Below are 25,336 nucleotides of genomic sequence, written 5' to 3'. Positions count from 1 at the left end.
CCTGGAAAGCTATAAACCTATGCAGACCTCCCATCATCTTTTCTCCTACATCCATTGCTGATGTCATACACTATACATTGTCCTGCAACCTTGTAAAAATCAGACTTGTGCCGTGGTGCTTGTATAAAATACACAGCATAGATCCCTGGGATACCCCAAGTGTGACAGCTCTACTGGTACAGGTTGATTCACTAACTTTCACAATATGTGTTCTGTCAGTGAGACAGTTTGTTACCCATCTAGTGACTTAAGGTTTAATCCCAGCTGGAAGAGTTTTTCAATGATACCTGCATAGGAGATTGTGTTCAAAGCCTAGGCCAGTTGAGGATAGCCAGTATGCACTGCCTTACCTTCGTCTAGTCCTGTCACAAAGAGTCAATGGGCTTTGACTATATCACAGATCGCCTGTCACATGACTCATCACACACATCTTCCTGACATGGTTGAATACACGTCAACACACCCTTCACACAGGCTATGTTCCTGTAGAAGGGTGTACATCAAAATGCATCTATCTGAGTTTGGGGCGGACAACACCCGATGCATGAATGTATAGACACATCCTGACTATTCTCATCTGTGAGGTAGATCAACATGTCATCATGGACCTTTTCTAAATGGACACTAGTTATATCCCAGCTGTATGCAACAGACCTGCAGGAGTTGTTAATGCTACATCATGTCTATTACATATGTTAAATGTCCTCAAACAGGTCGTCAAGGGCATGCATGAGGACAATACTATCATCCTTTTGAACTTGACAAGCCCAAGGTAATTTACAGAAATCCACACCGTATTCACTCAACATGTCAAGTGTGGCCATAAACACCTATATGACCAAATGGGTTTACCAATGCATCACATACATAGCATCTAAATATGTTAAAATGTGTCAAGTGTCATATATCTCAGGTCCAGTGATCAGGTCCGTACATAAGGGCTGTCTGCTAGGTCCTTTCCTGTCCATTATTTAAGAGACAGGCATCACAGATGACACAGACATCTTGTGTTCAAACAGCTGGCTGAAGGACTACAGATTGTGGGCAATCACTGACTCCAACTGTGTTATTAGTATAATACAGACACACCGCAACACACACCAAAGATTGCTGCCATAGCCATGACCAAACCTGCAATGACATAAATACATGGGGGGATTTGTTACATCATAACCCAAGTATAATGTAGACATCACACTCTACAATCTGACCAATAGGTATGTGACCTGTGTCCTGGGGGAGATGGTATGTGGAATGTCTACCAGCATGTGGCCACAATGCTGGCTACTCCCTTGTATGTAACACAACTACTGAGTATATGAAGGACATCCACATCAGAGGCCATAATACCTCCACAGTTTGCATCCTTCTTCACATCAATAACTGCGTATAATGTACCCTTCTTCATGTACCTCTCTACCCATCTTCCAGTGATGTGTAACTGAAGTGTACCATCTTTGCCACAGTGACCTGTCATACATCTTATTGCTCATACTTGGGTATTTTTTTTTGTGGCATAAAAATTACTGACTGATGGTGCAGAACCCCCATCAAAGCTATTTCAATAGATGCATAAGTGATACCCGTTCCAGTCATGGCACACAGTACATACATAGCTGTTTGACAACATTGATGGCATGGCTAACATTCTTGACAGTGTGGATTGTACTCTCTCTCTCTCTCTCTATATATATATATATATATATATATATATATATATATATATATATATATATATATATATGGGTCTACTTCACATAACCGAATGCTCAAATGTTCGAAATTCATATGGCCGAGACCATATCATCGAACATTTGAATGTTTGAAAATGTGAACTAGACCCATAAAAATAAAAAAACACATATTAAAATGTGTATAGAAGGGGAGGCTTTGCCCCTCTGCACTCCCCACCCCCTCTACTTAAATATACCAATTCCGAAAGCACACTACAGAGAGAACAAGGGAAATCTCCCGGTCCGTGCTATATGCAATTTCCTGTTCAGAATGTCGGTATTTCAAAACTTCAGACATATGGCCTGCGATCACATGGGTTTCGAAGTTTTTAATGTTGCCATTCTGAAGGGGATAGATGTTACAGTGCAAGGGCAGTGTGCATGATTACCTTCATAGAGTGTGTACGTATCATAATACTTGCACAAGTGTGTTTATGCAGAATCATCTCTGATCACTCTAAATCACATATGTTATGTCAGAGACATGGGATTACTGGTGGTATTATTCTGATATTGTCCATAATTGTGAGTGCTTCTTTTAATGACGGCCATGAGTCTTTAACTGTGTCCCACTTGCTGGAGACCTCCATTCCGATTTCACTCATATTAAAGTAAATCAGTTTGCACAGTTTCACAATAGCACCCTATCCCAATTGTATATAACATCTCTGATAGATGTCCTCTGCCTTGTTCATGTAAGGAACAGTAGCACCCTGTCCCAATTGTATATAACATCCCTGATAGATGTCCTCTGCATTGTTCATGTAAGGAACAGTAGCACCCTGTCCCAATTGTATATAACATCCCTGATATATGTCCTCTGCATTGTTTATGTAAGGAACAGTAGCACCCTGTCCCAGTTGTATATAACATCCCTGATAGATGTCCTCTGCATTGTTCATGTAAGGAACAGTAGCACCCTGTCCCAATTGTATATAACATCCCTGATAGATGTCCTCTGCCTTGTTCATGTAAGGAACAGTAGCACCCTGTCCCAATTGTATATAACATCCCTGATAGATGTCCGCTGCATTGTTCATGTAAGAAACAGTAGCACCCTGTCCCATTTGTATATAACATCCTTGATAGATGTCCTCTGCATTGTTCATGTAAGGATGCTTATGTCACATAGACGTCCTACTTATTAGTTATGTCACCTTGTGTGACAGTCACATGATACATGTTTTCACTGTGCAGTCCTACTGTATCATATTGATATGTGATTGGTGTTGCTGCTACAACTGTCTTCCATTGACATGCCCTCATCTGCTGTACATTAGGTTGGTTCACCTGTCCTCTTTCCCTGTGTTCATTCCTACAATTCATCTGTGTCTCCTTCAATACACACACTTCCTCTGAGTGTTTATTTTACATGGCAGTCCATGCACCCTTACAGTTCACTTGCACAACTTCAGTGCAGAATGCCACGAATGGGTATCTCTGTACCATATACACTGTTCTGCACTGTGTTTGGACCATATACATAACTAATCATACCTCTTAACTGTCCAGATTTTCACAGAATGTCCAGATTTATGCCTTATGTATCTTTTGGTGTGTTCTTTATCAAATTTGTGGTTTTCTGCCATATCACTGGGATGATCTCAGTGCTGATGTGACTCACTAATTGCATACATTTGAGTTTCAGACTTCAAATCCTTCAGAATATGTATCTTAACACAAACTCCTGGTTATTCTAGCACATTTCTAAGAGCAAAAATGTCAAATATGTCCTTATTTCTGGGTCATTGTCCCCCTATTATGTTGGGTTTTGTCCAGATGACTTGTACTAAGAGACTGAGAGCAATGAAAACTATTATCTGTTAAGCTCTGGTGATCATTGTGGCATTCCGTGCAAAACCACAGACCTTCTGTGATCTGAGTTAAACAAGATTGCTATGTATGTTGGCTCACATGGTTTCCTGGCTGGCCCCACTGCTGCTGGCCATGAAACCATGTGCTTATTTACATTTAAACATGGTGCTTGGCAGGAATATGCAGTGAGTGCTGCTGCTCACCGTGCATAGCCATTCACACATTCGAACTCCATGTAAGCTTTGCGTAAAATCTACACAAAGTTTACTGAACCCAGGGCTTGAGTTCTCTATTCATCCTTCTTTGGAATGGTGAGTCAGGGACAATCCCAAAGGACAGTTGCAAACCATTAGCTGTGTAACCTGACTTAACATCATGGATGACATATAACCTCTACTTTCCATTGACTAAATAGTCCAGTACTTTTGTAAAGCTGGAGAACTGAAAGCTAAACAAAACAGATGAGTAACACAGTTTACTATCATATAGTCGACACTCATATGATAGAACCACTTTAAATGTCGACCAAAATGAACACACTAAGTCGAGAAGGTCAGAATGTCGCAAACATGTTTCCTATTGCGAATTCAAACTTTCTCGACATCCGTGGTATGCAGTCCAACACTGCACACTACGTGACATGATGATTTTGCAGGGGCATAAGCCCCCCCGCACCCCCCTTGGGGGGGCTGCGTCCCCACCCCCTGGACATTATATATTCTAACTCTGAGATCACAGTACAGTGGAGAAAGGATAAATTTCCTGATCCCCACTAGACCGCGAACTATAATTGAAAGATCGACTGTAGCTCTGTGAATGCACTGCGCAGTTGCTGAACATCACAACTGAAGGTTTGGCAACATGGGTCAGCCATTCGTAATTCAACATCCTGTGGTCACCAAACCTTCCCTTGAAATTATAAATATAAACCGAGTAACACCTAGGGCTGTACTGTATGATCTGATCAGTTTGGTAACATGCAGAGTTGTACTGTATGACCTGATTAATTTGTTTGACAGGCTTCCTTACCTCGTATCCCATATCATGTTGCACATCTTTGGTAACAGCAAAGTATTTCCTGCAGTTTGATAAATGTGGTCAGGAAGCAGAACATTCTCCATTTAAGGGCTCTTTTGTGTCCAGATCTTTACAAAGGAGACCTTACTAGTAAGACTACCATCTGTCAGTTGATATTAGTGTCACATGACCACAGCCTAAACAGTTTGTTGTTAAATCTCCAAAAGATTAGTAATGTTAATGCAAAACAAGTTTACTTTGGATATAGATATGTGACTCTGCATTATGTGTTTCCATCTTCATCATTGTATGAAGCTATAAAAAAAGTCTTTACTTTATATGGGATGGCATGTCTGCATAATTCATAATAATCAAAAGCTCCTTGTTGTCAATGTACAAGTTTAAAAAATATTCTAGAAAAGGCAAACCAGGGCACTACCCCCACTGGGTAATTGGGAGGAGAGGTGCATAATTTTTAAGGTAGTCACCTCACAAATGCAAGGTACTAGGTTTGAGTCTAACGTTGGCTGGGTTATAACAGTCTGCAGACTGATTGTGTACTGTTTAATAAGATGCATGGCTAGGTCTAAAAAGGCTTCGCTGGTTAATATCTAGTGCACACCTATGAACCTATAATATGGCAAATACACAAAGTGTTGTAACTTTTAGCATGGAATACAATGGTTACCAGTACCTGCACATCTGCGAAGCAGCATTTTATAACAACTGTCAGCCTGCATTCAGTCACATGTTCATTTTCTGAAGAAGTGTCTGGAACACAATCAATATCTCTCAACATCTACACTAATTACATTAACATTTGCCTTGAAAGCGAAAAGCAGAAGCATTAGGTTTCAATTCATCAATACAGAAATGGAACTGAGAGCTCAGATTACATGATTTGTTTCACAGGTTTGGTTATCCTAACGGCCAGTAGACGGGATATTATGTTTTTGGAAATGCCTTAACATGTTTTTATATCTGGCTATTTTAAGTGAACATTACAACTGTTTGTGACACTTACACTGGCATAGTCTTTTAAATTTACCATTAAAAAGAAGCTTTTACTGGTCCAGGATAATCTAAAACTATCAAACTAAAGTTTTCTTGAGTGGAAACTTTAAATAAGAAAAAAATACATGTGAATGATGCAGATTGAAACACCTGGTGCACATGATTTTTATTTATTTGAGGATATCTTAAAAGTCAGGTTCGGGTCTCTAAATATTCATTGTAAAGAAAAATGTTGTAACCACAGATGAGAACATGACATTTAAAGAGCATGCTCTTAAATGTACTGTAGGCATTGTGTGTGTGTGTGTGTGTGTGTGTGTGTGTGTGTGTGTGTGTGTGTGTGTGTGTGTGTGTGTGTGTGTGTGTGTGTGTGTGTGTGTGTGTGTGTGTGTGTGTGTGTGTGTGTGTGTGTGTGTGCGTGTGCACACGTGTGTGTGTGTGTATTTGCATTTGTGTGTGTGAGTGTGTTTGTGTGTGTGTACATGTGTATGAGAGTGTGTGTGTGTGTGTGTGTGTGTGTGTGTGTGTGTGTGTGTGTGTGTGTGTGTGTGTGTGTGTGTGTGAGTGTGCGTGCACGCGTGTACTTGCACACGTGTGTGTGTGTGTGTATTTGCATCTGTGTGTGCGAGTGTGTTTGTGTGTGTGTGTGCGCGTGCGCACGCACTTGCATGCATGTGTGCCTGTGTGTATGCACATGCATGTGCCTGTGTGTGTGTGTGTGTGTGTGTGTGTGTGCTCACATGCATGTGCGCATGTGTGTGTGTGTGTGTTGGCCACAAGCAGTATGTTTTAGTCACAGGCTGAAACCTGGAAACTCACTAAACATAATTTTGCCTTAAAGACAACAGTGTGAGTATTGGTGAAGCTTTAGCTGCATCTTTGAAAGGATTATTACATCACTTGAAGAATTCATGTAATCCAAAAAGGGCAGCTAGCAAGTACGGCTGGTGCTCGGCAAGTGAGCTGAGTAGACCAAAACAAAAGAAAACGCCAGCACCAGAAGAGAATCCAATAATATGTAGTTTATTACACTGAAACTAGACCGGTTTCAGCACAGGGCTTTCCTCAGTAGTACAAAACATAGATATAAATGTCACCTGCTTAAATACCTCCGTAGATCAGAGAGGAATGACATCACTTCCTGTTATTAACCAAATAAATAAAATAAAATAAATAATAGTTATATACAGGAATGTAATAACTAGTGAGTCCATATTAAATAAATATTAAAGAAAAAATGATTTTGTGAAAATCATAATTAAACATGTTTCTGAAAGGATGATAGTTATTATACACATAAATGTTGAAGAAAAACATATGAAATCAAAAAATATGATAAACCATCATGTACCATATGATGTTGACAGGAGTAACATCCAAATGTTATAATATAAAAGATGAGATATCACATAATTTATTAAAGCATAAATCATAGTTTGTCATTCAGTCCTGGAGGAAAAAGCCCCACAAGTTTAATTATCCATCTTTTTTCTTTTGTATTCAAGATGTCATGCCATCCAGTTTTAAAAGAGCGGTTACCCATGATGTGGTCAATGACTGTAAATGAGAATGTGGCAGTGGGATGCTTTATGGTATGTCTGTATAGTGCATTTGTGATTCTATGATTTCTGATATTTTTTTGGTAACTGCAGTTCAGATTGGATAATCTATCTGGCAACTTGCACTTGTCAAGCATTTTATGTTGGACAAACATCCAGACAATTTCGCATCAGAATATCTGAACACCTAGGGGATATCAGAAATCATAGAATCACAAATGCACTATACAGACATACCATAAAGCATCCCACTGCCACATTCTCATTTACAGTCATTGACCACATCATGGGTAACCGCTCTTTTAAAACTGGATGGCATGACATCTTGAATACAAAAGAAAAAAGATGGATAATTAAACTTGGGGGGCTTTTTCCTCCAGGACTGAATGACAAACTATGATTTATGCTTTAATAAATTATGTGATATCTCATCTTTTATATTATAACATTCGGATGTTACTCCTGTCAACATCATATGGTACATGATGGTTTATCATATTTTTTGATTTCATATGTTTTTCTTCAGCATTTATGTGTATAATAACTATCATCCTTTCAGAAACATGTTTAATTATGATTTTCACAAAATCATTTTTTCTTTAATATTTATTTAATATGGACTCACTAGTTATTACATTCCTGTATATAACTATTATTTATTTTATTTTATTTATTTGGTTAATAACAGGAAGTGATGTCATTCCTCTCTGATCTACGGAGGTATTTAAGCAGGTGACATTTATTTCTATGTTTTGTTCTACTGAGGAAAGCCCTGTGCTGAAACCGGTCTAGTTTCAGTATAATAAACTACATATTATTGGATTCTCTTCTGGTGCTGGCGTTTTCTTTTGTTTTGATCACTTGAAGAATGCGAGCAAAGTTCAAGATTCAGAAGCAGGCCCAGCTGAAAGCAGTAAGGCTGTGGCAAAAGGGGCCTGTTAGCCAGATCGTGGAAACCAGCAATTCGATAACAGATTAGCCTCATTGAGGAAAGATCTGATTAACAGATAATCTGCATGTTCCTGAATCTCTCACTGAATATAGCAAATGTTAACAGGCCCATTTCTGCTGCCCTTGTGGTAATCACCTCTGGTGGCCGATGCATTGTGTTATCACAGACAACCCCTGTATTCATTTCCCTGCACACATATACATATTCAGATACACAAACATACACACACAAACACACGCGTGCACGCGCACACACACACACACACACACACACACACACACACACACACACACACACACACACAAAATCAAACACACACACACACATGTACACAAACACAACCACACCCACACATGCACACATACATGCACACAATTAAACACACACACACATATGTACACAAACATACCCATGCACACACTCACACGTCCACACACACACACACACACACACACACACACACACACACACACACACACACACACAGATATGTACATAAACAAACCCATGCACACATGCGCACATGTGCCACACACACACACACACACACACACACACACACACACACACACACACACACACACACACACACACTACCTCTTACCTGTCCTTGATTTTACAGAACCTCTTTATCGCTGATGATTAGTCATTCAATAAAGACATGCTCTTCTTATTGTTCAGTAAATGCATCCAGATGCAGGGTATGTTACTTTAGAAACGTTTTAAGTGGAGTACAACAATAACTAGAAAGACTCCCTGGTGTCATCTAGTGCCCCTCTACCCAGCTTTGTCCAGAAGTATTGAGTATGGCTGTAAAACATCATGGTCCATTACAGCCAGTTAATAATGCCAGACATTCCATTTTCGTACTTTTCTGTCCACAGAATAAAAAATAAATAAATAAATAAATAAAAATAGTGTCCCTGGTGTCTGGTGTTCCCTCATATATGTCATTTGTACTGCAAAACCTGATTCCTATTAACATTTTAAGTGTATTACAGTAAAAATAGTGTCCCTGGTGTCTGGTGTTCCCTCATATATGTGTTTTGTGCTGCAAAATTTGATGTTTTATTAAATTTATAGTGGCTTAGGGTAATGTATGTAATTCTCTGGTATGTAGTGCCCCCCAAGTACTGCCAGTGAATGGAGAGTTTAAGTATGGCAGCCAGTCCCCAACGCGCACACACACATACATACAGACATTATAACGTGTGCATCGACACTCACCATACACCAAACATACCCCTCTCACATGACTGCGCTCATGCGTATACCTAGCCATTCACCTTCACACACACACACACACACACACACACACACACACACACACACACACACACACACACACATCTTTAATGCAGCCTCACACATTGAAAGCAATGGGTTAATTACAAGCATTTTGGCTCAGTTAATTACCACATTTGGCTGTAAGAATTTATGCAGCCACTCAGTTCTACAATTGCTCAACTGCGTAAAGCACTTACCGCAGACATTTCTGGGGGATGAACTCAAGGCTGTTTATCTCATGTTGCCTCCCAGAAATGCTTCATTGGTATTTGCAGTGTTTTATTTTTATTTATTTATTTTACATTTGTTGACTAGGAAAGTCCAACTGGATGCATGTCCATTTTCAGCGGAGGCCCGGGGAGAAAAGCTCCACATATTAAGAACAAACAACTATAACATTTATACATAGCAAGCAAGTATTCATAGGAAAACACATGATTTAACAAGATTCTATAGTTTTAAAGTTACAAAGTACAATATTCATTGGTAGTTGCAAGTTTTAACAAAATTCCATAGTTTAAGTTAGAGTAAAGTAGTACTTAGAATATACTGTTCCAGTAATAACATTGATTGAGACAAATGTAAGTACAAGGGGGTTGGGAGTGGATGTTAAGGTTAGTTTTGTGAGATGTGGTTGGGTTTAAAGTTGGAATGTGTATAATTGCTGACTGTTGGTGTAGGTGTTCACAGGTGAGGCACTACAAGGAGGAGTCACGATTCTTCTTAAAGGGACAGAGGTGAAAAGGAGCATGAGAGTGGTTCAGAGGGTGTGTATGATATGGGTCAACTTGGTGGGTAGCAAGGGCATAGCCATGCAAGTTTTTGAAGTTCTTTTAGTAGTTTTTTTAATGTAACCCTTGAGTTGGCTGAGGTAATAGCAGAAGGTAATGAGTTCCAAATTCTAACAATGTAGTTAGGGAAGAGGGAGTCACCTGCTGTGTTATTGCTTTTGTTCACCTTGATTAGTCTTTTATCACTAGAGCGAAGTTGTCTGGTATTAGTTTGTAGTTTAAGTAGCTTAGATAATGCTTATCACTAGAGCGAAGTTATCTGGTATTAGTTTGTAGATTAAGTAGATTAGATATTGCTTATCACTAGAGTGAAGTTGTCTGGTATTAGTTTGTAGTTTAAGAAGATTAGGTAGTGCTTATCACTAGAGTGAAGTTGTCTGGTATTAGTTTGTAGTTTAAGTAGATTAGATAGTGCTTATCACTAGAACGAAGTTGTCTGGTATTAGTTTGTAGTTTAAGTAGATTAGATAGTGCTTATCACTAGAGTGAAGTTGTCTGGTATTAGTTTGTAGTTTAAGTAGATTAGATAGTGCTTATCACTAGAGTGAGGTTGTCTGATATTAGTTTGTAGTTTAAGTAGATTAGATAGTGTTTATCACTAGAATGAAGTTGTCTGGTATTAGTTTGTAGTTTAAGTAGATTAGATAGTGCTTATCACTAGAGTGAAGTTGTCTAGTACTCATTTGTAGATTAAGTAGATTAGATAGTGCTTATCACTAGAGGGAAGTTGTCTGGTATTAGTTTGTAGTTTAAGTAGATTAGATAGTGCTTATCACTAGAGCAAAGTTGTCTGGTATTAGTTTGTACTTTAAGTAGATTAGATAGTGCTTATCACTAGAGTGAAGTTGTCTGGTACTAGTTTGTAGTTTAAATAGATTAGACCATGCTTATCACTAGAGTGAAGTTGTCTGGGATTAGTTTGTAGTTTAAGTAGATTAAATAGTGCTGGGGGGGTTTCAGGTGGTATTAGTTTGTAGTTTAAGTAGATTAGATAGTGCTTATCACTAGAGTGAAGTTGTCTGGTATTAGTTTGTAGTTTAACTAGATTAGATAGTGCTTATCACTAGAGTGAAGTTGTCTGGTATTAGTTTGTAGTTTAAGTAGATTAGATAGTGCTTATCACTAGAGTGAAGCTGTCTGGTATTAGTTTGTAGTTTAAGTAGATTAGATAGTGCTTATCACTAGAGCAAAGTTGTCTGGTATTAGTTTGTAGTTTAAGTAGATTAGATAGTGCTTATCACTAGAGCGAAGTTGTCTGGTATTAGTTTGTAGTTTAAGTAGATTACATAGTGCTTATCACTAGAGTGAAGTTGTCTGGTATTAGTTTGTAGTTTAAGTAGATTAGATAGTGCTTATCACTAGAGTGAAGTTGTCTGGTGTTAGTTTGTAGTTTAAGTAGATTAGATACTGCTTATCACTAGAGCGAAGTTGTCTGGTATTAGTTTGTAGTTTAAGTAGATTAGACAGTGCTTAGCACTAGAGTGAAGTTGTCTGGTGTTAGTTTATGGTTTAAGTAGATTAGATAGTGCTTATCACTAGAGCGAAGTTGTCTGGTATTAATTTGTAGTTTAAGTAGATTAGATAGTGCTTATCACTAGAGCGAAGTTGTCTGGTATTAGTTTGTAGTTTAAGTAGATTAGATAATGCTTATCACTAGAGCAAAGTTGTCTGGTATTAGTTTGTAGTTTAAGTAGATTAGATAGTGCTTATCACTAGAGCGAAGTTGTCTGGTATTAGTTTGTAGTTTAAATAGATTAGATCGTGCTTATCACTAGAGTGAAGTTGTCTGGTATTAGTTTGTAGTTTAAATAGATTAGATTGTGCTTATCATGAGTGAAGTTGTCTGGTGTTAGTTTGTAGTTTAAGTAGATTAGATAATGCTTATCACTAGAGCAAAGTTGTCTGGTATTAGTTTGTAGTTTAAGGGTTGGGAGGGTGGCCTAATGGTTAAGATGTTTGCCTTACAAACATAAGGTGCAGAGTTTGAGTCTCACAACGGATAATTGGCTAAGCTTAAAATGGCTCGCAAGGGCAGTTAGCTTAGTAAGAATCTATGAATCTAAGTAGATTAGATAGTGCTTATCACTAGAGTGAAGTTGTGTGGTATTAGTTTGTAGTTTAAGTAGATTAGATACTGCTTATCACTAGAGTGAAGTTGTCTGGTATTAGTTTGTAGTTTAAGTAGATTAGATAGTGCTTATCACTACAGCAAAGTTGTCTGGTATTAGTTTGTAGTTTAAGTAGATTAGATCGTGCTTATCACTAGAGTGAAGTTGTCTGGTGTTAGTTTGTAGTTTAAGTAGATTAGTGCTTATCACTAGAGTGAAGTTGTCTGGTATTAGTTTGTAGTTTAAGTAGATTAGATAATGCTTATCACTAGAGCAAAGTTGTCTGGTATTAGTTTATAGCTTAAGTAGATTAGATAGTGCTTATCACTAGAGTGAAGTTGTCTGGTATTAGTTTGTAGTTTAAGTAGATTAGATAGTGCTTATCACTAGAGCGAAGTTGTCTGGTACTAGTTTGTAGTTTAAGTAGATTAGATAGTGCTTATCACTAGAGCGAAGTTGTCTGGTATCCGTTTGTAGTTTAAGTAGATTAGATAGTGCTTATCACTACAGTGAAGTTGTCTGTATTAGTTTGTAGTTTAAGTAGATTAGATAGTGCTTATCACTAGAGGGAAATTGTCTGGTATTAGTCTGTAGTTTAAGTAGATTAGATAGTGATTATCACTAGAGCGAAGTTGTCTGGTGTTAGTTTGTAGTTTAAGTAGATTAGATAGTGCTTATCACTAGAGTGAAGTTGTCTTGTATTAGTTTGTAGTTTAAGTAGATTAGATAGTGCTGGGGGGGTTTCAAGTGGTATTAGTTTGTAGTTTAAGTAGATTAGATCGTGCTTATCACTAGAGTGAAGTTGTCTGGTATTAGTTTGTAGTTTAAGTAGATTAGATAGTGCTTATCACTAGAGTGAAGTTGTCTGGTATTAGTTTGTAGATTAAGTAGATTAGATAGTGCTGGGGGGGGTCCAGGTGGTATTAGTTTGTAGTTTAAGTAGATTAGATTGTGCTGGGGGGTTTCAGGTGGTATTAGTTTGTACTTTAATTAGATTAGATCATGCTGGGGGGGGGTTCAGGTGGTATTAGTTTGTAGTTTAAGTAGATTAGATGGTGCTGGGGGGTTTCAGGTGGGATTAGTTTGTAGTTTAAGTAGATTAAATCATGCTGGGGGGTTTCAGAAAGTAGTAGGAGTTTCTGTGTGAAAGAAAGCTGATGGAATGAGAGGAGATTTGTGAATTCAAGCCAGTTAAGTTGAATTACTGAATGACAGTGGTGGGCATGGTAGGGGGCACAAGTAGCAAATTTGGAAATTTGATTGTGGCAGATGTTAAGCTTGGCCGTTTCAGTTTTAGGTAGGTTGGTGAAGATGGGAGCAGTGTAGAACAGTGTGGAGAAGAGGTGAGTTTGAGCTATGGTTATTCTAGCAGGTTGGGTTAGAAATGGTTTGTTTTTATAAATACTGCCCAGTTTTTTGTGAATGTTTTTAATAGTTTGATTTATATGTAGATCATACTTGAGGTCGTTGTCAATGGTCACTCCTAGCAGTTTAGTATGAGTATCTGGAGAGATGATAGTCCCATATCTGGACACAATATTGAATGTGTTGGGCATTGAGATGGATTTGTTTGGTTTAAATAGTGACAGTTTTGTCTTTTTAGATTAAGTAAGAGGTTTTTGTTAAGAAACCAGGTTTCTGTAATTTGGAAGGCTTTTTGGGCAATGGGGAAGAGTTTGTGTGGGTCGTTGGCTGAGCAGACTAATGTTGAATCATCAGCATATTGTATGACAGTTGCATCTTGGGATATGCTGTGGAGATCCTTAATGAAGATGGAGAATAGAAGGGGTCCCAGAATGGACCCTTGTGGGACTGTGGGACTCCTGTGGTAATAGGTAGCAGTGAGGATAGGTTGTTGTCCCATTGAACTGCTTGTTGTCTACCATGTAGATAGTTTTGGAACCAAGCTAGTGCATGATCACTAAAGCCAAGATTAGTAAGGGAGTCGAGTAGTTTGGGATGGTTGAGCATATTGAAGAATATGGCAGATGTTAGTTTACCTAAGTGCCGTTTTGGTTGATGAGGTTTGTAAAGGAAAGAAGAGCTGTGCTTGTACTGTGGGCAGGGTGGAATGCATGCTGGGTAGGAGAGAGAAGTTGGTTATTAAGTAGGTATGGCATAAGTTGGTAATGTATATATTTTTCAAGAATTTTTGCTAGTTGGGACAGGATGGCAATAGGTTGATAGTTGGTGATGTCAGTGGATGTTCCACCTTTATGTAAAGGGATGATTTAGGAGATTTTCCAGATTGGTGAGATGGTGCTTTCTGATATAGATCTGTTAAGTAGAATAGAGATTGGGTAGACAAGTTCATTAGCAGCCAACTGGAGGTATTCTGCTGGGATGCCATTCGCTGCTAGAGTAGTAAGTTTAAGCTTGGCTAGTAATTGACATAATTGGTAGGGATGGGTTGGAACTGGAAGGTAGTTTGGGGACTGACTGCAGCTTTGGGATATTGATAGTAGTAGTGGGTTGTTGTTGAACTAGTTTAGAGATGGTTTCTATGAAGTATTTGTTGAATGATTCAGGTATGTCGGTGATTTCGCCTGTGGAGGTTGGCAATGGGTTGGAGGGTTTGCCGGGGCAAAGTATTTTATTTATTCCTGCCCAGAATTTGTGGGGGTTGTTTTGGTGCCAGTTTTGCAGATGTAGGAAATAGTTCTTTTTATCCAGAAGAATAGTTTTTTGGTTTTGTTTCTAAGTTTATGGAATTGTTCTCTAGTTGCTGTTGTTTTTGCTGCTCTCCAGTGATTCCAAGCTCTAATCCTTTGACAAATCTTATTTTACTCTCTTAGCTGATCCAGGGGGCAGTATTCATTTTGAGTTTTGTGTTACGAGGTGGGGCATGGGCATCTAGGATTTTTAGAAAAGTGTTGTTGGATTGGATTACAGCTTCTTCTAGGGGTACTTTCTTCAGTATGTTCCAATTATAGTATTTTAGTTCGAGTTTGAATTTGTTTGGGTCAAAGTTATTTTTGTTCCGGGTGGTTTGTATTAGTAGGGTAGAGTTGGCATGGATTTTGTATTTTAGTAAGAAGGTGGGTTGGTGGTCACTAAGGGTGTCCAAAAGGACTCCTGCTTGATACGCAGTACTGGTCTTACTTATCAAGATCCAATCTAGGAGACATTCTTTGATTTTAGCATTTCCTAGCCTAGTGCTAGATTGAATGACTTGGGAGAAGCTGCAGAGATTAATATGGTTGGTGGGGTTAGTGGCTGAGCAAGTGTTCCAGTCAAAATTAAAGTCACCTAGGATGATGGTTTCTTGAGGAACATTTTGACTAACCCAGTATAGGAGGGATTCTAGGTAGGGAATATTGTTGCCTGGTGGTATATAGCCAGTGATAACATTGATTTTTTGTTGCTAAGTTTGAGTTTGGCTAGGAGAAGTTCTGAAATACTGAGGGAAAGGATTGGGAGGATGAACAGTACACATTTTTAGGTTGTTTTTGTAAAGTAATACTACCCCACCCCCTTTTTTGGATAGTCTAACTTTTCGTAATACGTTGTACCCAGGTGGGAGGAACTCACTATTTGGTGTTGTGGGTTTTAACCATGTTTCAGTTAAGGATAGTAAATTGGGAGAATAGGTGGATGTCAAAGCATTGAGTAGGTGCACTTTGTTATTTATGCTTCTGATATTTAAGCTAAGTAGTAGAAGGCTATTGTTTGGTGTAGAGATGGGACATTGGTTGGGTGAGAGAAATGGAATAGATGGAGTATTTGTGCAAGGGTTTGGCCCTGGGTTGGGGTATATGTCTCCAGCTTGGATCAGTGGATGGCTAATATGGTTTAAGAGTTTGGTTAGTTTGGTTAGAATGGCTATGTGTCTATTTGTAGTAAGTGATTTGGTAGAGATTGTGAGGGGTCTTCCTGAGGGGGGTGGGAGAATAATGTGGTGGTGAGTACTAGGGGATATATGTAGGCTGTAATGATGGGTGGGAGGTGTGTGAGAAGAAGTATGTTTTGAAGGGGTAGTTCAGGTACTATTAAGTATGGTTTGGTAGGAGGTAAGGTAGTGTGTTGATGCTAGGAGAAACAGGATGGTGAGATAGACTGTGTCCATGGTAACTGGCTTGTGATAGTGTGTGTGTGTCATGTTAGTGGGAGGAGAATGTGTGAGCAGGGATAAGGGGATTGGTTGATGATGAGGTATTCGCTAGTGGGTGATTGGTGTGGGTTAGGTAGGTGGAGAGGGTAGGTATAAATCTACAGGTAGTGGGGGTGGGTGGAAAATGGTGACAGGGTCAGGGAGTGAGCCCGAGCAGTAGCAAGGACGAATGGAGCGGGGTTGCACCGAGAGCAACAGATAATGTGGGTTCCTAAAAAAACAGTCAGTATCAGTGTAGTCCCTAACCAGGTAAGCTAGGAACAGAGGACAAATAGTATAGGATGGCTTTACAATAAAGACGAATTAAATAAAGTACTTGCACTAGCTTTTGAAAGTCAAATAAGAATTTCATGGACTAGTCTGTGAAAGTCCAAAGGAAAAGCCTGATAGTAAGCTAGAGGGTCAAAAGTATCCTTTTGTTAGAGAATTATAAGCTCTGGGTCCAAATATACTTCTGAGGAACAGGGTCACCAAACTACAAGAAGTATTGAAGCCAGTCACTGGAGGGAAGTCTGTTAGTCTGAAAGAATGAGGTGGGGGGGGCTACAAGAGAGTCAAATGCAGCTGTTGCCCCTGGCTTAGTGAGTGCTAGGATGCTGTATTCAGCTATTTTGTCAATACTTGTTAAATACAAAGTAGCTTACAAATGTAAAAGTTTAGGAACAAGTTCATCAAGAAAGAGGCAACTACATTCACTTGTAAAGTAAAGTAGTGTTCTGCCAATGTTATAATAAAAGCCATAGCAGCACAATCCACTGGAAGGATGTCCAGGCGAGCACTTTCAATTTTGGGGGGGGGGTGCTGAATGTATGAGGTCACTGTTTATTCTAAAGAGTAAAGACAAAATTGAAAAAGGTTAGGCTCAGGGTGTGAAGATGACCAAGATGGCATTTAAAATAAAGTAAAATAACCACAACATTTTAATTTGCATAAAAAGAAACTGATGTAACAAAATCCCAGCAAAAACAGCTATACAATAACAGCAGAGCACAAGGATTAGAGTAACATAAGGATAATGACGTTAAGGCCTCATTGAAACAGTTTGAGACCCTTCCTAGCTAGACAGGATAAAACATTCAATGCAGGCAGTAAGAACTGTAACCATGTAGCTGAAAGCAAGCACGTGTTAATGCAGGTCATATAAAAACCCAGATATCCCAGCTATCTCATTACTACTGCATGGACAGAATAAAACACTAATCATTGACTACCTTCAGCCATATATCATGCAAATACTAATATCACTCACTGTAGACTGCAACGGTGACTAAAAACACAATATTGGAATCAAGGAGCTGTTACTAGGCACACACACTAGGGAAGTGCAGTGTTAATGCATCAGGAAAGTACATATGCTCATCTGATAATCAACGACAGCAGAATAATATCGTCTGAACCAATCTAACACATTGCAATAGCTTCCACTTTAGTCACAGTACTGACATTGAAAGCTGTTTTACTTTAGCTGAGACAGCACTTATGAATGCATTAACTGAAAACATTCAATGCAAGTTGGAAATTACAAAGAGAAAATGGATAAAAATACAAACTAAACAACTGTGAAGGCAGCAAATGTACCTTAACAAACTATAGGCTTAAATCTAGTCATAGGCACACAGTCACCGATGGTAAAACGTACCTTAACAAACTATAGGCTTAAGTCTAGTCATAGGGCACACAGTCACTGACGGGAAAACGTACCTTAACAAACTATAGGCTTAAGTCTAGTCATAGGGCACACAGTCACTGATGAGAACATCCAGCTGTAGAAGGCTATTCCAAAATGACATCTGGAGCTTTTATTACCTTTGCTACAGTAACAGAGAACACTGGGTAGGAGGGGGAGGGGGCTAGCACTTGGGGAAATCCCTGTTACCAGGTATATCCTCTAATTGCTCCAGAAACCACTAGGTAAGCACTATGGTTGGGTTGTATAAGAATCAGAAACTGTTATTGCAAACAGTAAAATCTGCTTATCACTGGTGGTAACCTTTCTGAATCATGACCAGCGTGCAGACAGCAATGTGATATGAGGTCAGACTTCTGTTTTCAGTATTATTCCATTTACTTCAATAAAGTACTGGTACAAATGTACTTGCTGTATATGGCTTGTCCTGCTAACTTCTCGAGTAACTGGAAACCCATTTCATTCCCCAAAGACTCGAGGATAATCAAGTGTGACTCATGGGTGACCAAATGTGAGTATGTAGTATACAACCATTAAGCACGCATGACAGTAGTTATGTACTATATAACCATTAAGCACGCATGACAGTAGTTTATACTGGTAGTACTTCTGTTCACTAAACAGAACTCAAGAGTTCCCAAGGGCGCAACAGCTTAAACTTTGAGTTATGAAACAGCTTGTTTTTTTAAAGATCTCTCCTGTACATCCTAGCATAGCTGAAATAAGAAATATGCAGATATATTGCAAACGTATTTTTATCTATTATGAAACTACTTCTCATAACTTAACTAAATGTTCTGCCTCACAACCCCAGACTTTAAGACATCCTTTCAGTTATGAGAGTTAATCAAAGAGAAAATCAGGACTTTCATTTTACACATATTGTCTTAACTTTTATTGCATGAATGCCTCAAGAAGCATATGCAAGATGGTGTCAAATTAGTTTGAAAGTGTTTTCTCACTTCCAGTTTTACTTTTAGGTCACATTTGCAAGTCCACACAACTGAAGCTGCAATCTAAAATGCCTTTGGCTTTGGGGAATTGATTGAGAGAGCAGAGGAAATTATGGGTATTTAGTACTTAGAAGAGTCACTTAATCTTGAAACTAACTATTTTAGTTTCCTTTGTAATAAAGCATTTAGCATAGAATTGGTAAGGGGAAACTGGGACCTGAGAGGCTGAACAAGAGCTATATTATTCAAGATAACAGAAAATGCTTAAAATCTGAACATGTCATTGAGCACAGCAAGGTGTCTGCTCTGTTACAACCAATGACTTTGGTGTCTAAAGACTCCAGTGGTAATAATATCAAAGCATCGGCAAGGAAAAGATATCAGACACATTTTTTAAGAACTGCAGTTCACAAAACATCAATGACAAGGGTATTCTTTTCTAAAATTATTCTTCATCCTAATTGCAATCATGGTCAGTACACTTGTTTGAAGTTGATTTAAGTTCTTAAAAAAGGAACATTAACTCTGTCTTGAAAAACAAACTGGGGGATCTAAGGCACTAGGCATCTGTGAACCTTAATTTACTATATGTACACAGATGGTTTTCTCTTAACGGTTCCCCAAAAAAATCTCATGTAGAAGGTAAAGAGTGAGCAGATCTTTTTTAAATATTTGTATAAAATACAGTCTGAAATGCTTTTCTGCATATTTAAATTCTCATAATCATTTAAGAAGTTGATGTGAGAATGTAAAAAATGCCTTATTCTGATGACTCAGTACTAAAACTATTGCATTCATAGATAATATAATCACAGCAACAGGTACTTATCTCTGTATCTCATGCATTTACTTTCTCTTTTTGTTACACAGGTGTGTGTGTGTGTGTGTGTGTGTGTGTGTGTGTGTGTGTGTGTGTGTGTGTGTGTGTGTGTGTGTGTGTGTGTCTGTGTGTGTGTGTGTGTGTGTGTGAGCTGTATGTGTGTGCATTTATTTATACACAAATGGACACAAACACACACCATACTCTCGTATCTTCTCAAGTAGTTTAAATGAAAGACGTCAACAAATGCATCTTTTTTTCTGGCAAGAATACAAATTAAATTGTACAGCTAATATTGCATTATAAGGCTAAATCCATCAAGCGTAATTATTAATTAATCATCTGGTTTCTGTTTCAGCCGCAGATCTACGTGGACTGGGTGAGCTTGACAGTCTGTATGATGGCATTAAGCACCACCAAGCAAGCAGAGCCAGACGAATGCGAAGACATGCTGCCGATGAAGACTACAACATTGAGGTTCTCCTGGGGGTCGATGATTCCGTTGTACAGTTTCATGGGAAGGAACATGTGCAGAAGTATCTTTTGACTCTTATGAATATTGTAAGTGAAATTCTACAGTCTGAGCATTTCTGTAATTGTTGTATATTTAATCTGTGAGCTGAAAATGTTGTGGTAAGGGTTGGACATGAGGGGCGCTACCTTATCTGAGATGGTATTATTTGTCAGCATATGATTTAGTTAATATTCTGAGACAAATAAATATTAATCCAAATGTAAAAGTTAAAATATTGTAGTGTTCAGCTAAAACCTGAAATGACATGGAACTTTCTACACAGAATAGAATTTGTTCATTTGTATGTAAAGTTACATGACATTACCGTAATGAAATATAGTCACTTCAAGAAATTCATTACATTAAGGAGATCATCTACAGAAAGGAAAACATTCAGAGAGCCGACAGAGGTTAACTTTTGAAAACACAGGCCCTGGTATTCATAAACATGGTACATGGAGGAATCCAAGCACTTTACCGTTATAGTTATTACAGTGGTATTCAACGGCACTATACACAGACATGAGTCACAGTGCTTATCCCCAGTATACCTGGGAATGTCTGCTTTTAAAAACAGCACACAAGAGCTCAGAGTATGTGCCGTGCACCATGCCCTCCCATACCTGGCCATAGCGGGCTCATGTGTCACCCAGTACTGCTGTTTGGTATTGTGTCCCCTCAACGCAAGATTAAGGACAAACAAAAAGTCCCTTTTCTGACCTGAAGCTACTGCTTACAAAAGAGCCAGCATGCTGTACCCTCTCCGTGCCCTCATGCTGTGTGTGAGAGCAGCAACAATAACAAAACTCTCTGCACTGATGCCTCCCCAAACTGATTCTGAGATAATGCATTCCACTCATGTATATTATAGCACTCCACTCATGTATATTATAGCATTCCACTCGTGTATATTATAGCATTCCACTCATGTATATTATAGCATTCCACTCATGTATATTATAGCATTCCACTCATGTATATTATAGCATTCCACTCGTGTATATTATAGCATTCCACTCGTGTATATTATAGCACTCCACTCATGTATATTATAGCATTCCACTCGTGTATATTATAGCATTCCACTCGTGTATATTATAGCATTCCACTCGTGTATATTATAGCATTCCACTCGTGTATATCATAGCATTCCACTCGTGTATATCATAGCATTCCACTCATGTATATCATAGCATTCCACTCATGTATATTATAGCATTCCACTCATGTATATTATAGCATTCCACTCGTGTATATTATAGCATTCCACTCATGTATATTATAGCACTCCACTCATGTATATTATAGCATTCCACTCATGTATATTATAGCACTCCACTCATGTATATTATAGCATTTCATATCTTACATCTCTCTTTTTCAGAAGCAAAAATAAATGACCTTGCATGGTAGAATTTTGCAATCTGGTTCATTAAAGTCCACAGATGTTACACTGTCACTTTAATCTTTTCCGTCATTATTGTCACTCTTTGTTTTTTTAAACATGTTTCTCGGTAGTATCTCACCTCTCACCTGGAAGTAGGAAATGTTATGTACTATTTGGTATTCAGATGTTATGCTAATTAGACATTCAGATTTATGGCTGTCCGTACCTACTTTTCAAGAATCTAGGTGCCCATTCACAATGTCTGCAGGTTGAGGTACACTTTAAATACCTAGAATTATGACTTGATAAATGTGTAAACTTCTATTTCCACGTAAAAAGAGTTAGAAGGAGAATACACTCCCTCCTCTTCTGTACCAAAAAGATCTTAACTTTTCTATCTCAACCAGCCAGAGCAGCCAATGGCAAAGGAGTTCTCCTTTTCAGCTAGAATATGTACAACCATTTTCATATCCACCTCCAAGAAAAACACCACCACAAACTAATCACAACAGCATCTACAGATTTATTCCAAATTCATCCATCCATTTGCATCACACTATCACCCTAGAAAAAGTTAAATGGCTACCAATAAACCAATGATCTAGTCTACTGTGGATCCCGATTCTACAAACTACTCCTATAGTCCTACTCCACACATTTAGTCTCCTTACAGCTAGACTTCATGAAAAAACTCCTCTTACAACCTCAGACACTACTCACAAGCCAGACCAACTCCCATTCCCGTAGAACCAAACTCCACAGAACTGTACATCCCTTCTCGTCTACCTACTTTTGGCAAGCTCTCCCTGTCGACATAAAGGAAATCAGCACTTATTCCAATTTCAGAATACAACTCAAAATGTACTTCTTCATCCAAGCCAAATGTTCCTACTTTAACACAAGACATAGTGCTTAACCTACTGTCCCCATCTCCTTTTCACATCTCTTCTCATCTCGTAGACATACTGAAGGGTGAACCCCTTTAGAAACTAATGTACATTACACTGTGCCTGTTTACTATAATGTACGCATATAGTTTTTCTATGTAACTAATCTTATCTACTCTGTTAATGCATATATCTCTGCCTTTTTCCCTTGTTAATCGGTGCACTACCTCAGTAAATTACTAATATAAATACACCGCCATATCATCTAAGGTACTTTGTAGTTCTGAATGTGGCATAAAGACTGCTTTTCTTGGCTCGTCTCTATATCTCTAGGTGTATCAGTGTCATGGCCTCTATATTGCTAGGTGTATCAGTGTCAGCATTTTGAGGAAATAGTTCCAGTGTGTTACGAGGTCTCCGGTTCATATCCGGGTGCCCCATCCAGTGGGAGGTTGGTGTAATGGTTAAGGTGCTTACCTCACAGACACAAGTTGCATGGTTTGATTCTCACATCTGGTAATTGGCTAGGCTTAAAATGGCCCACAAGGGCACTTAGCCTAGTAGTAATCTATGAACATATGAGCATTCCCTACGATGGCTTATAAGGTGGCTCCTCTGCCATAAATAGTCACCCTGCTCCAGAAAAGGGGATCCACCACAGGGGATCTACACACTAAGCTGTTCAAGTTATCCTTTCACTCACTGTCCGATTGCTTCCTGATTCCAGATCAGTGCTATAGTGGCACAGGTCCTTGCCACAACATTCACTGGGTACTAGGTGCTGAAATTCAGCCTGGATGAAATGCTGACTCAATACAGGACAAGCACTTATTCACTCATGCCCTCATGCTGTGTGTGACAGCAGCAACAATAACAAAACTCTCTGCACTGATGCCTCCCCAAACTGATTCTGAGATAATGCATTCCACTCATGTATATTATAGCACTCCACTCATGTATATTATAGCATTCCACTCGTGTATATTATAGCATTCCACTCATGTATATTATAGCATTCCACTCATGTATATCATAGCATTCCACTCATGTATATTATAGCATTCCACTCGTGTATATTATAGCATTCCACTCGTGTATATTATAGCATTCCACTCATGTATATTATAGCATTCCACTCGTGTATATTATAGCATTCCACTCATGTATATTATAGCACTCCACTCATGTATATTATAGCATTCCACTCATGTATATTATAGCATTCCACTCGTGTATATTATAGCATTCCACTCATGTATATTATAGCACTCCACTCATGTATATTATAGCATTCCACTCATGTATATTATAGCACTCCACTCATGTATATTATAGCATTTCACTCATGTATTTGCCACCTCTGGACCCCAGCTCCCCATAGTAACACAGCAAACTTAAATTATTACTGTAATGCTAACAGACTGATGAAAGAATATTGTTGTCTAGCAAGAAGTTATTTTAAGGTGCACAGAGGACACCAAGGGGGAGTAATAATGAATAGCTTCGTATTGGTCTGTATTGGCCAGGACATCCTGGTGCAAATCTAATTAGTTCATCCCTACCTGCAATAACTGCATGCCTCTATCTCTAATTTGGGGGTGAGGGGGTCAGATGGACTTCTTGATGAAAATGACCAGGACATGAGGAATTTCAAACAGTGGGCTTAGACAACTGCAGTCATATGCCTACGTGAGTGGCATGTGTGTAATGTGAGTGTGATATATGATTGTGTTTGTGCTTCCTTGAATTGTCACTCTGACTGTTATGTATCTTATAACTACTGTTGACTGTAGGTTGAAATGTTAATGTAGAGACAATCTTATATATATGGAACACTAATCGTCAGACAGGAGATAGTAGACAACAACAATCAGTATGATGAAAACCCCAGTTATTCTCACACAGCAACTCTGAACTACATCCAAAGTTGGACCTATCTGTGTAGTTCCTCAATAAAATCAGCAAAAATTGTTCAAATAAGAGAGAGTATATATAAATGCAAAGTAGTACACCGTACCACATAAACTATTTGGAATTTAAATTGTGGAGGGGGGGATTTGTCTTACTGTCTTTTTTGTATAACTAGTATTATTAACATTATGTGGGATGAACTCTTGTACCTTCCTGGGGTTCTGGATTCTTTTATGACTTGTTATAGCCTAGAAGTTACCCAAACATTCCTGTGCTGTTCATCTTTTGCCTATACTATCTGAGGACGTTTGTGAATCTTCCGTCAGAATCATCTATATTTGGAGACTCCTTCAAGGTCAGGATAGAGCTTTGTGCAGATTCCTTGGAATTGAGCAGGGAGGTGCAGCTGTGACACAGTGTTACTTTAAAGTACCAACATTCCTGGGATGCATTTCTTTTCGGTTCTGATTTGACTTGGAGGCAGGCAGTAAAATCATGATACGTAAATGCCACATACAGGATACGTAAATGCCACATACAGGATACGTAAATGCCACATACAGGATACGTAAATGCCACATACAGGATACGTAAATGCCGCATATCTCTGTTTAATATTAGATAAGTATTATTTTTAAAGTAATAGCTCTGTAAATCATGTCATGGTGATTTGCCTATGTGCGAACCATAATGGAATGCCATCGCTTATCTTTTTACATGTTTACTTACAGCAGTCTCCCATCGGTTGTCTAGATGTCACCATTTCCCTCTGTATCTCTGCTCATTTATA

The 25,336-nt window shown here is 38.6% G+C and overlaps 1 protein-coding gene across 1 annotated transcript in view; it reads left to right on the top strand.

The window, feature by feature from the left end:
• Nucleotides 1-25,336, top strand: part of LOC122799703 (A disintegrin and metalloproteinase with thrombospondin motifs 2-like) — a 2,689,413-nt gene that overhangs the window by 1,425,885 nt on the left and 1,238,192 nt on the right. Inside the window, exon 4 of the mRNA XM_044068936.1 lies at nt 20,206-20,408. Within this exon, the coding sequence (XP_043924871.1) occupies nt 20,206-20,408 (203 nt within the window). The remainder of the gene's footprint in view (nt 1-20,205; nt 20,409-25,336) is intronic.

This window comes from Protopterus annectens, chromosome 4.part0 (genome assembly GCF_019279795.1).
Source record: "Protopterus annectens isolate FY-2018-M chromosome 4.part0, PAN1.0, whole genome shotgun sequence".
NCBI classification, from domain to species: Eukaryota; Metazoa; Chordata; order Ceratodontiformes; family Protopteridae; genus Protopterus; species Protopterus annectens.
Note: the sequence above shows the minus strand (reverse complement) of the source record. Positions and strands in the feature narration are given on the sequence as shown.